Source organism: Lissotriton vulgaris, chromosome 6 (genome assembly GCF_964263255.1).
Source record: "Lissotriton vulgaris chromosome 6, aLisVul1.2, whole genome shotgun sequence".
Taxonomy (NCBI): domain Eukaryota; kingdom Metazoa; phylum Chordata; class Amphibia; order Caudata; family Salamandridae; genus Lissotriton; species Lissotriton vulgaris.
The window spans coordinates 232,201,266-232,213,649 of record NC_141694.1 but is presented as its reverse complement, the minus strand read 5'-3'; the positions used below and the strand labels follow the sequence as shown (position 1 = coordinate 232,213,649).

Here is a 12,384-nt window from a genome sequence, read left to right as displayed (position 1 = left end):
GTCCACTCCACTATCACATCTGCACCACACATAGTCATTTGTAAGTGCTCCTACGTAATTCGCAAGTTGCAGCACGCCCCAGCCCGTAGAGGACTGGGATGGCCCCAATGATGAAGCATGTCACCAAGGGGCAACCCTGGTGAGTGAGGGGACACCTAGAAAAAAAGCAATTTCTCCTTTTCTATCTACTATACCTTCTGTCAGGTTACGCAGCCCCTAAGCGCCTACCGTACTATGAAACTACATTTCCCATGAGTAGGCGGGAGACTTGCAGACTATTTAGTGAGACTATATGAGAGTACCCTTGTATGTTAGGACAGCACTTCACTGATGCCTGTCTTGTCTTCTGTTACAGGTATCCTTTCCCTGCTGACCCTACCTTTACCCATCCCACATTTTTTATTTTAGTTTGTTATTTTTCTCCCCCGCCTAATGCCTCGAACACCCTGTGTTTACACTTCTGGGTGTTGGTGACATTTGGAGGTGGAACCATATTTGCATCGACTGGATCACGGGGAGTAAACCTGACACCTTCCAGACCAACCCCATTGAGTGTTGTTGTGAATGGATTTATAGTGACCAGCAAGGCTCTCGGGTATCTGGCTACAGAGACCTTATGTTGAATATAGTTATCAATATTTCCACCCACGCCCTGTACTGTCGCATTCTTTCTTCCACAGTTGTCGAAAGTACTACTTACTTTTAACTGACATGCATGCAGTAGTGTATGCACTTTCAAAGATTGATGGATAGGTTTGTACCCAAAGATTTGTTTATGTTCACAATTGTTCGTCCATGCTGTGCTACTTTTTCTTGTCTCCCAAAACCTTTCCCAAAAACCCCCGTACCCATCCATTTTTCAAACCCTAACCCTCTTCCCCCGGGCTGTGTGGTTTTGATTGATGTGTGACTAAATTACAGCAATAAATCCACACACTTGCTGGGGAGGATAAGGTGATAGCAACAGGCTGGTGAAGAAATCCGAGGATATATTCTTACTCTGCTTGACAAAGACCCATGGCTAATGTCAAAGAACTTCAACCGAATTAGTTATACTTTAACATTTGTTAGGCTACAACGTGGCACTGTTCTAGTGTACTTCTGTCACCTGCTATATTCTGTATTGTACCTTTGTATTGCTCAGGAGGACAAACCAGATTTCATTTTTTTTTTTCATAGGCAAGCAACTGCCACTGTGTCACACCACTAGTACCACCGCTATGAGGAAATTTTATCCGCCCAGGATTGCCAACCTTATTTGCTGTTTCCCGTGGAGCCAGCCCTGGGCCTAGCCCTACTTGCAAACAGAAATTACAGGTAAGATAGGCGTTTGGTTGGAGGTAGTATAATGGAGTATTAGGAGAGACGAGAGATTTGATTGACGGTAGTACTACTAAAGTCCTAGGACTATTCAGGAAAACAAACTTACTGTTATGTTAAACCCCCACCCACCAGACTCAAAAGCAGTAAAAAACAGGTATGGTCAGATAAAGTTTCAAAAAGTATATCTTTATAGCCCTAACAAAAGAATCTCCCGCAAGACCCTCCCTAACCCCAACGATTGTCCTTCAAAAGTCCCCAAAAATCACAACTCCCAATTCCCACCCCCCAAAAGTCTCTAAAAAAGGGGCAAGGGACACTATGGCAGGGTGCTGTTGGAATTAGCAGCCAGGGCATCATGCTCCTTGCGGAGGGTGGCAAGTTCGAAGCGGAGGCCCTCCACCACGTTCTTATAATTATGGACCTCCTGCTCCAGGTAGGACAGTCTGAGGGATAAGCGGCGCCGGTGTGCCTTGCAAATCCTGTGAGGGGCAGCTGCTTTCTTTGCTGCTGGGCGGTGGTGTTTGGCTTTGGTAGCCCGGCTCCGTACCGCTGGAGCACTGCGCTGGCTGGCAGCCCGCACGGAGGAGGATGCAGCTGTCCCAGTGGACGTTGTTGTTGTTCCAGACTGTGTCTCCTCCTCCTCCAGGGCCACCAGCCGCCGATATTCAGCAACAGTGGCATCCAGCCTCCGTTGCCGGGCCATTCGAGCCAGCTCCTTCCTCCTTGATGGTGTCTTGGATTTGGAAGGAGCAACTACATGAAAAAAGAAAGACATAGTCTGTAACCAATGCTCCTTAAGATTAACACAAAATGATTGAGCAGAAAGTTGTCACAGTACAAGTAGCAAATTGAAAGCACAGTGCATAACTATTGAGGACAGTATCTATGTAACCTCCGACTTCTTCATCCTTGCTCTAACATTAGTGGGAGTTTAAGGAACAAATTCTACGAGCACTATGGACTTCTATTACAGTCGACTATGACAGTACACCACTCTTATTCTTCTTCTTCTCTCTTGTTTAGGAAAATTGGTACGTTATCTTATGCAAGCCGGCATAATGCCAGCGCAGTGAACTTGCACCCGAGAAAAACAGACGCACACCATGGTGAGTGAGACAGACTTGCGTTACTGTACCGGTCCAGTACATGCAGGTGGTGAAGCTCTTACTTTTCTATTACGGGTGGCACTGAGAATACTCTGTTAAAAGGGCTACTGCTTAATTAATTTAGCTTTCACCCTACAGTGCAAATGAGTATTAGAAAAGGAAAATGAAGAAGCTAAATTATCTGATTATCTATCACTTCACATGGGATGTATTTGATGACATATGGGATGACTTTAGGTGCTTTGCTTATTATTGAGTGAACAGTGATACCCCCACACATGAATGACGTACTACTACTAAACTAAAGTTATTAAGGGAGGTAGGGAGTGTCCACCGTAATAACTGGATATATGCTGTGCTTGCAGTTGCAATACAAACTACTGCTACTATTCATGGTAGTCTTTGGACAACGTTACAACTTCTTTTCCTTGCCTTTCCTACACTGGAACGGACGTGCGGGTGCGGTGTTACATGCTCTTCAAAGTAACACTTAGTTCATCCAGTGACCGTCTACTCTCTCTAGATTCACATATGCTATCTAAGAGTCAGATAGTACCATGAATGATCCAGGCATCCATCCATTCAAAGTATATTGCACACATACAGTTTCTGTCTCACCCACCCAGGCTGTTCTCCTTCCACCCATCCTTGCTTCATCATTCACCCAGCCATGCACCATACCATTTTCTTACCTTCCCAGCCACCTCGGGGACCAAGCAAACACATATCATTCTTCTTTGCCAGTCATCATTACATTTCTCGTGCTTCCACACTTACTTACACCCTTCTTTCGCTTTTCGTTCATCCCATCCATCAAGTTCACCTCAGATCTGATTGGGATTCTTCTCGCCAAAAACTTCACAGCTAAGTCGAAGTACATTTAGAGGAGGCTACTACCTGCTTTTTTTATAATACACCCGTGCAGAAAGCACACTCTGCAGTCTTCAATCTCAATGACTAAGGAATGTATAGCTTACCTCTGCCCGCCACCACCGTTTGAACCCTCACAGGCATGTCCTTTTCCGGCACTTGCACCGCCTCCTCCCCAGAGTTGTCCTCCTCGTCCAATGCCACCACCTCCGCGCTGGCCCCGTCTCCAGATGTTCCACCTACAAAGTACATTTAATAATGTTAGAATACACCACTCACTACTATATAATATTTGGTCTAGGAGGAAGAAAGAAATGTGAAAAAAAGTGTACAATTTAATAATTTTTGACTGTGTACTCTAGAGTAAAAATGTCCCTTTTTCCAGGGAAGGCTGTTGTCTTGCTGCACTTTTTGGCACAACTGATGAATGTTTGCTTTTTACTTTTTAACACGCACCACTTTTTCTCCTAACAGACAGAACCTTGACTTCTAAGAACACGAGCAGGATCAAGTTCAAACCAGGTGAGAGCTCGGCTCGACCACAAGAAATGTGTCCAATTAATCGTCAGCACTAAGCACTTTTCCATTTTCAGTTACACGTTCACTTTTATGACAAACTTGAATTTAATAAATGTGTTTACTTTTAATAAAGCTTTTAAACTTAAATAGACTCTGTGGTTTTTGGTCCTCCAGACTAGAGTGGATGAGCTAAAGGTTTTCGAATTTTTGCAAGCATGAGTCCGTGCCTCTGCCATCGGTGACTTTGGGAGCTAAATGACTCTGCCACACTATCTAGTCAGTAAGGAGATTGGGGGTTCAACTACAAAGTCTGTTATCACTGAGGTATGTGGAAAGTCTAACAGTTACAGCACCTATTATAATTGATAAGCTAAGCGATGCATTATTTAGTGTCCATAGTTCTGTTTGTGCAGATTTGTCCCTGCAACAGTAGTCGAATGGATTGTCCTCCTATCCAAACCAAAAGTAAAGTAGTATCTTATTATTTCTTGGTGGTGGTCATTCACCTTTTTATTGTTGGCAATGGTCAAAGCATAAACATTTAGAATACTTGAAAAGACATTATGGACAATCCCAGAGGACTACACTCAGTGCATAGAGCTATTGCTGACTAGAATGGGAGTCCAATGGAAATGCCAAATGTGCAATCTTAGTTAGCTACACAGACAGACTAATAAGAATAATCTAGTAATACCACATGGAGTCATAGTCGAGGCAGGATAAGAATTTAGATCCTGTCTACAAGAAGATCAAAGACGATTTAGAAAAAATCGAATGAGGAACGCTAGGAAAAAATAAGTACTCTATATTAAAATTAAAACTTACTGGGGCCAGCAAAGGAGCCCTCGACTGCCCGGTCCTGGCCTGCATCGACAACAGCACCCTCCTCCTCCTCCTCCTGTGTCCTCCTCTTGCCCCTGGGGGAAGCTGATGTACAACATGAAAGAAAGAAAAACAGAAAACATGGATGATATTTCTCAACCAAATCAAACATTTAAAAAAGAACTAACAAAGTAACAAAATATTTTTGCGAAATAGCAAATAGGGAACGACTCCACGGGATATATTATTGACCAATCTCATGTGGTCGACTACGTCATTACTTTAGTATTGCTTGATTTGCGGACCGTCGAATTGGAAACTACCCTATGTAACTCACTAAACAAAGTACTAAAAAGGTTTGCCTAGGATTGGCAGGCAGCAGTCCGCAGCACGCAAAGTGACAGCCAAAGTCCATCGTGATTGAAGATCAGCGACAACACTAAAGTTTCCTACTACATTCACCAGTCATTAAAATACTCAAACTATTAATCCACCACCACTATTTCTTCTTATCGCCATGTGTACAAAGGAAGGACTGGACTTGAGTCTGTAGGGGCTGATTTATAAGGCCCTTGCGGCTCTTTTGCTCCATTGTTGCGTGACTTTTGTGACGCAGCGACAGCACAAAAGAGGCGCAATGGTGCGGCGTATATTAACAACGTGACGCATCTGGGAGATGCATCACGTTGTAAAGCCCTGCGCCAATAGGGGTGTTCCGGCGCAAGGGAGGGCGTTCCTGCGCAGGAACGCATCCTAAAAGTGGCTGAGGGAAATCTACAAGATTTCAATCAGTCACTTTGAGGACAATGATGCGTGACTCAAACCCTGCGCCTGCTTGAAGCAGACGTACGGCTTGACGCAGCATTGGGGAGATAGGGCACCCCAGAGAATTGATGGAGCTGCACCATCGTTGCGACGCAACTCCAGCAATGCGCCACCTTTACGGCACAGATGCGTAACGCTTTGGTGACGTTTTGGGCCCATGGCGCGCCGCATTGTAAATACGGCGCACCATGGGTGATGGTGGCGTGACGCACAATTACTGGCGCATCCCTGCAACTTTGCAGGGATGCGCCGGTAATTAAAAATCTGAACCTTAGTGTGTAGCATTGCGCAGTTCTTTCAACTACACTCATACATAATTTCACAGGCCAATGAAATGAACACAAAATCTAAAACAAATAAGCATAGTAGCAACACTACTGAGAAGGAGAGCAGTGTACCTGAAATGCACAGAAGATTTTGAAATAAAATGTACCTACAATGTAATGAGCAGCATTATTGCTCTTGGTAAAAAACAAAAATTTGCAATATAATAACACAGCAGGAGAAAACATAGTAGTAAAGACATAGCTACTACTACTCACCAAGCCCGGGGATCTCAAGGCCAAGGAGGTCGAGCAGATCTCGCTCACGGGTCAGGACATCCGTCCAGCGGTGGGTGGCCTGGTTGTAGGTGCGCCAGACCCGAGAGTGGTGGTAAATGGCCTGGCACACCTTCTCCCACCGCTTCCGGCGCTCCCGGGCCCCGTACCCGGCACTGATCTTGCCGCCTCCCATGATGGTCCTGGGGAGGCGGCGCTGAACATAAAAAATGAGTTGGGCCACCTCCTCCGGGGTAAAGATCTCCCGTGGCATCACTAGCTCCCCCCTCAAACGCCCGCACGGGAGCCGGACACGGGGTGCGGGACCCTTCCCCTTCTCGGGATGCTTCCCGGCTCCCTTCACCATGGTCTGGGCGGAAAGGAATAAAGAAAATAGAATAGGGGAGAGAAGAAAAGAAAAGAGTTTACAAAAGTAGTTTAAAATTAACCAAAAGTAGCAGTAAACACAAAAATATAGGGCTAGAAAAATAGAGGGATAGATAATAAGTAAAATAGATAAAAAAAAACTTCAAACAAGCAAAGGATGGCAGAGATTGACAGAGGATACAAAGACCATGCCCAGAACCATAGCAATGAATGAGAAACAAGATGGCCGCGCCCGTTCACGACCGCGCGGGTAAGTTCGCGCGAGATTTTCCTTGCGAACACGCGCGAGACTGTACTGGCAAGCCGCAAACTTTGCGAGATTACACTTCGCGCCCGGAAACGGAAATACGTCAGGCAAACAAGATGGCTGCGCCCTTGAACGACCGCGAGGGTAACTTCGCGTCTTGCGCTACGAGCGGCTCGCAAAAACGCACAAAACCTTGCCAACTAACACGCCGCAAAAAAAACAAATAGCATATTCGCACGAATTTGCGGCTTCCGAATCCGATCTTGCGAGTGTTCGCACCCCGCGAACCCCGCGAAATTGCAGAAAAACGAGTTTTTCAAAAGTGAAAGCACTCGGCAGGGGCAAGAGTTCAAACTCATCATTAGTAACAATTCCCGGTAGTGCTTCCTGACTGGGGCCCCTCCAGAATTCAGTTGCTAGTTGCAACAATTGTATGACCCTGCTCTGACCCTCACAGCAGGCTCATACAATAGCTACAAGTAGGCCACAAAGAAGGTCCTGGGGAAAAAAAATGCACTGCAACAGAAAGCAAAATTACAGATAAGGAAGCAGGTGCCAGACAGTGACACATTAATAAACTAACCCCAAATGAATTCATCTCAGTTGAAGCAGGGCTGGTGTGCTTGCTTTTCCCCCCCATATTCTACAGTAATGATGAACCAGAGGGTGGCATTGATGTAACAGAGGGTTGCAGTGGTGAAACAGAGGGTGCTGGGAACCTGTGATGATGAACCAGACGTAGAAACAACATAATTCGCGACCGTTGCGCGACGAAATGTAAGTTCGCAATTGCGAACTGGTACGAAACCCTCGCGAACTGGCAGAAATCCTTGCGAACACAAAAAAAAAAAAATCCGCAAATTCGCAAGAATTTGCGGATTTTGCGGATTGCGAGTTCGCAAATCCGCAAATTCGCGAACGCGAGATTCGCAAAATTCGCCCATGCTTAGTGAGTAGTGCGCTATACAAATTACTGAACTTGAACTTGAACGTCCCACCTCACTAGCTCCCCTCTGACCACCCCAAACTGCAGCTCCCCCCGGTATCCATCAGGTTTTTGTCTCCAGCCAACACCGAACCCCCATGCTCCACTCCTCCTCGCTGCCTGAGCTAACACCCAACCTTATTGCTCTGACATTCTCTAACATCATATTGAACCTCTCAACCGTTCAGACGGAACTTATGAGACTCAGAGAAGACTTAAGGGTTCTGAACAACAAGGTCCTCCGCAATCTGGATGGCCCCCCTGCGCTCGCCTCACTCACCCCTCCAAATATAACCGCTGGAAAACTATTCCCCTCTACAACAGATCTTCTAGGCCGCATCGTACTAGGTACAGTGTCTCTCCCTCTGCTTCTATGGACCTATGCAACTCTTACATTCCCAAACCCCTGATCCCTGAATGCACCCCCCATTTCTCCAGTATCCCTGTGATCTTGGGAATTAGCAGAACTCTATCCTCTCCGATCTCGCCCAGACCTCCTACCCAACTTACCACCATACACTTGTGCACTACAGCCAAAGCCAACCCTAAGCCGCTATCCTGCATGCTTGTTAACTGCCGCTCGGCTGTACGACACGCAACTGAAATATCCGAAAACCTCCTTAGTGAATCCATCGACATCGCCTTCCTTACAGACACCTGGCTAAATGACCACTAAAACGGTCATCCTAGACCTACTCACCCCCCCCCATCCCCCCCGGGCTGCTCCATCATTAGGAAAGACAGAACAGACAGAACTGGCTATTGTTGTTAAAAATGCTGAACACTTAACCTTCGAATACCTTGGTGCCAAACTTATTATTCAGGGTCCCCCCCCCCAATTCGCCTACATAACATCTACCACCCTCCGGGTGATCCACTTCCCTTAGCTGAGGAACTATTCAACCTTTTTTTACAATCCTCTCTCTTCAACTCGAAAAACATCTTCCTTGGAGACTTTAACATCCACTGGAACAATACAGCGGACCCCACAGTCACCCATCTCTTCCATCTTCTGGATATCAATGGCCTTGATCAACTTTGTCACTCTCCCACCCACACCAAAGGTGCTACTTTCGATGCCATCATATCCAATAATAACCTGCTACCATCTCCAGCATCTTTCCCGTTGACTGGTCTGACCATCTCCTCATCCTGTTCAAGATCGAATCCGCTCCCCTCCCCCTCCTATTAAAAATCACCCACCCTTGAAATGGACCATAAACATCAACCAAATCCTTCCTGGTGAACTGGAGTCTTAACTGCAAGCTCAACTTCTTCTCACCCCTCTCTCCCAAGATGCAAATGAGCTCACTGAACTCTTCAACAAGTCCACCAGTGAGGTCATAGACTTCCTAGCCCCTCCCAAACTAAAAAACAAATAGCAATTCCATCTAAAACTTGGTTTAACTCTGATCTCAATGACGAAAGGTGTTCACTTAGACTGACTGAAAGATCTTGGAGACAATTTAAAATTGTTCGCAACCAAACATCCACAGCCCCCCTAAACTTACTACCTCAACAAATAAATGTGAAGAAATTGCCAACTTCTTCACTGATAAAATTGCAAAAATCGAGCACTCCTTCTATCTAACTGAGATCACACCCAATTCCCCTCTCATCACTGACAATACACTTATCAATCCTCCCGTATTGACTCTGTCTCCTTACCCTTCCGCTCCCCCTCTCAATACACCCCCTCCAGATCCCAGCCTTCCCCCTCAGCAACTAAAAAACTATGCATATTGGTATAATTTCCACCCGTGACTGAACTCGAAGTCTCTAACATCATAACCAAACTTAAACCGTCCTCACATATCAAAGACCCTATCCTCTCCAGTCTTATCCAGAATCTCAACCACATCATTGCGCCTTACTGGACCAACATCATCAACACCTCCTTCTCCACAGGTTGTGTCCTGGACTCTCTTCAACTTGGTCAAATCACGCCTATCCCTAAAAATCCCACCTCAGACCCTATTGACCTGAGAAACCTCCGCCCTATCTATAACCCACATTTTCTTTTCAAAGCCTTGGTAAAATGTGCTCTACTTCAATTAGATAAACACATTAACAACTTCAACCTTCTTGACCCCATGCAATCCGTCTTCAGAAAAGGCTGCAGCATGGAAACCGCCATGCTAAATATAATCGATGGCCTTTCACTCTCCCTTGACAATGGTGAATCCTGCCTATTCATTCTCCTCGACCTCTCGGCTGCCTTTGATACAGTCAACCACAACTCCCTTCTCAACTCACTCAAGTCCCACTTTGGCTTTAATGGTCATGTCCTTAAATGGTTCACCTCATTTCTCCAACACAGAACACAACAAGTTAAAATGAACGACTTTCTATCCAACCCCTCTCTGGTTTCCCTAGGTGTCCCCCAAGGTTCTATTCTCTCCCCTTCACTTTTTAACCTCTTTATGGAACCTGTTACCCTCATCCTGAAACAAGCAGGAATCAACTACCACCTCTATGCCGACGACACACAACTGCACTGTGAGATTACGTCCCATACTGATGTACTTCATCTTAACCATACCTTAAACAAAATCCAACACTGGTTCCACTCCAACTAACTCAAACTCAATCCCTAGAAAACTAAAGTCATCCTCTTCGCCCCTAAAAACAACAGACTCCCCATCCAAAACCGGATCTCTGACCTCAATGCACTCACCTGCTCGCTCTCTTTGTCCAACTCTGTGAAATCTCTTGGTTTTCCAGTTGACAAAAATCTAACCCTCAACGACTGCATAAAAACTCTGCTAAAGGAGCTCTCTTCACTCTCCGTCACCTGAAGAAAATCAAACCCTTCATCCCACCGTAAGACTTCAAATGTGTTGTCCAATCCCTGGTACTCTCAAAAATCGACTATGGGAATGCTATCCTCACAGGAACCCCCAAAGTACACCTAGCCCCACTAAGATCTGTACTCTACCTAGCAGCCAGGCTCATCACTGGCTACAAACGCTTTGATCATATCTCCCCTACCCTGAAGGCTCTCAACTGGCTGCTCGTTGATAGTAGATCCGCCTACAAGACAGCATGCATCACACATAAAGCTCTACACCGGAATGCCCCGCTGTACCTCACAAACAAACTTAAAAAGTGGGCAGCTCAAGAACGATGAGGAGCACAAACACCTTCCTCCTCATTCCTCCCTTATTCAAAAAGAAAACCACACAATCACGCTCCTTCTCTGGAAATGTGCTGATCATCTGTAATCCCTTCCCTAAGGAATTTTGCTGCAACCCCTCCTACATTGCCATAAAACAAAACCATAAACTGCACCTCCTCTAGAAATACAGGGGTCCTTAAATTATACCTTTGACCTCTCACGTCCCTGTCTTCCTCTACTTCACTCCCTCCTCTCAACTCTCCCCTCCCCCTTCTATCTCCCCCATCCTATGTAAAAATGTATGTAAATGTATCTGCTCTTGCTATGTCTCTGTTTATTAGACCTCAACAGAAAGTTTCTTTTTATTTATTGTTTCATACTGTGCTTTTTGAGCGACTCCTGTAATCTTGTTTTTCGCACATGTAAAGTGCTCTGATACAACCAGATGTAGCCAGCGTTATATAAAACCTTTCAAAGAAAATAAATAAATAAACCTAATGAATAACCTGTGCAATGTGCAGCTCAGTTATTGGCTCTGGGTACCTTGGGTTCTTAGTGAACCTACAAGCCCTATATATACCTGCAACCAAAAGTTTTTTTTTTTACTCAATTTCAATATTTCTTAATTCAACTGTTACTTTCTAAAACAAAACCTTGAAGGATCCAAACAAATGACCCCTTGCTTAATTCTGAAAATGTTCTACTTTTCAGACATGTATAGCTTCCTGGGATCCATTATTGTTTTCACAACAATTTGTAACAATAACTGGAAGGAGGTTGAAAGCACAGAAAATAGTCTGCGTCCTAATAAAATGCAAAAACTGTATAGAAGAGTTTTGTTTTCTGACAGAAAGCTGGAAAGATGGTGATTGTATCTCCACAAACCCTTTGTTGATACCATTTTACTATTTTGGGGGGAAAAGAAATGCTTTCTTCTGCACGGTTTTCCCATTTTTCCCCCCAAAAAACAAATGTAGTTATATTTGCGTAATTGCTTGGTTTCCGCCAAGGGAATCCACAAACCCTGGGTACATTTCGAATCCTCAGGTTGTTGGAAGAAAAGGACACAAATTGGGCATGGATACCTTATGTGGAAAAATGTTATCGGGCCTAAGAGAAAACTACCACAAATAGCCAAAAAGGCCATGGCACTGGGTGTCCTAATAGCAAAAGGGTTAATGTTCTTTTTATAAAAACTGTGCCTATGTGATGTGGATTTCAAATTCATGATAGGGAGAGTCATGGATTATTTTCAGAACATCAGGTTCTTTTGCTCTGATTATGTGTAGCCAAAGCAGAACTCCTAGTTTGTATACTTCTGGTTAGATTGAAGGTTGGGTCTTCCAATTGCAATAGCATGTTTCTGAGAGTGGTGTACCTGAACCCCAGCTCCAATTTTGATTTGGCTACCAAATATTGGTTGTCATTGAATGGGCAACAGATAGACACACTGATTTTTCACCTCTAACTATGACAAAGAACAGCCCATCAGCGTACCAAAGCCTCCATGGGTGAAGTATAGAGTCTGAATGAAGTCACAAAGTTAGTGTAGCAACTGTATGGCCCAGAAAGAAAGATCAAAGGAGCTTCCACTGCAACACTTGTGACATCAAGACACCTATTTCATTTTTCATCCAATGGTT

The 12,384-nt window shown here is 44.8% G+C and overlaps 1 protein-coding gene across 1 annotated transcript in view; it reads right to left on the bottom strand.

Annotated features, from left to right (window-relative positions):
• Nucleotides 1-1,639: 1,639 nt before the first annotated feature.
• Nucleotides 1,640-12,384, bottom strand: part of LOC147707062 (uncharacterized) — a 57,133-nt gene continuing 46,388 nt past the window's right edge. Inside the window, exons 2-4 of the mRNA XM_086925620.1 lie at nucleotides 4,644-4,745; nucleotides 3,407-3,538; nucleotides 1,640-2,076 (exon numbers count right to left, since the gene is read on the bottom strand). Coding sequence (XP_086781746.1) covers nucleotides 1,640-2,076; nucleotides 3,407-3,538; nucleotides 4,644-4,745 — 671 coding nt within the window. The remainder of the gene's footprint in view (nucleotides 2,077-3,406; nucleotides 3,539-4,643; nucleotides 4,746-12,384) is intronic.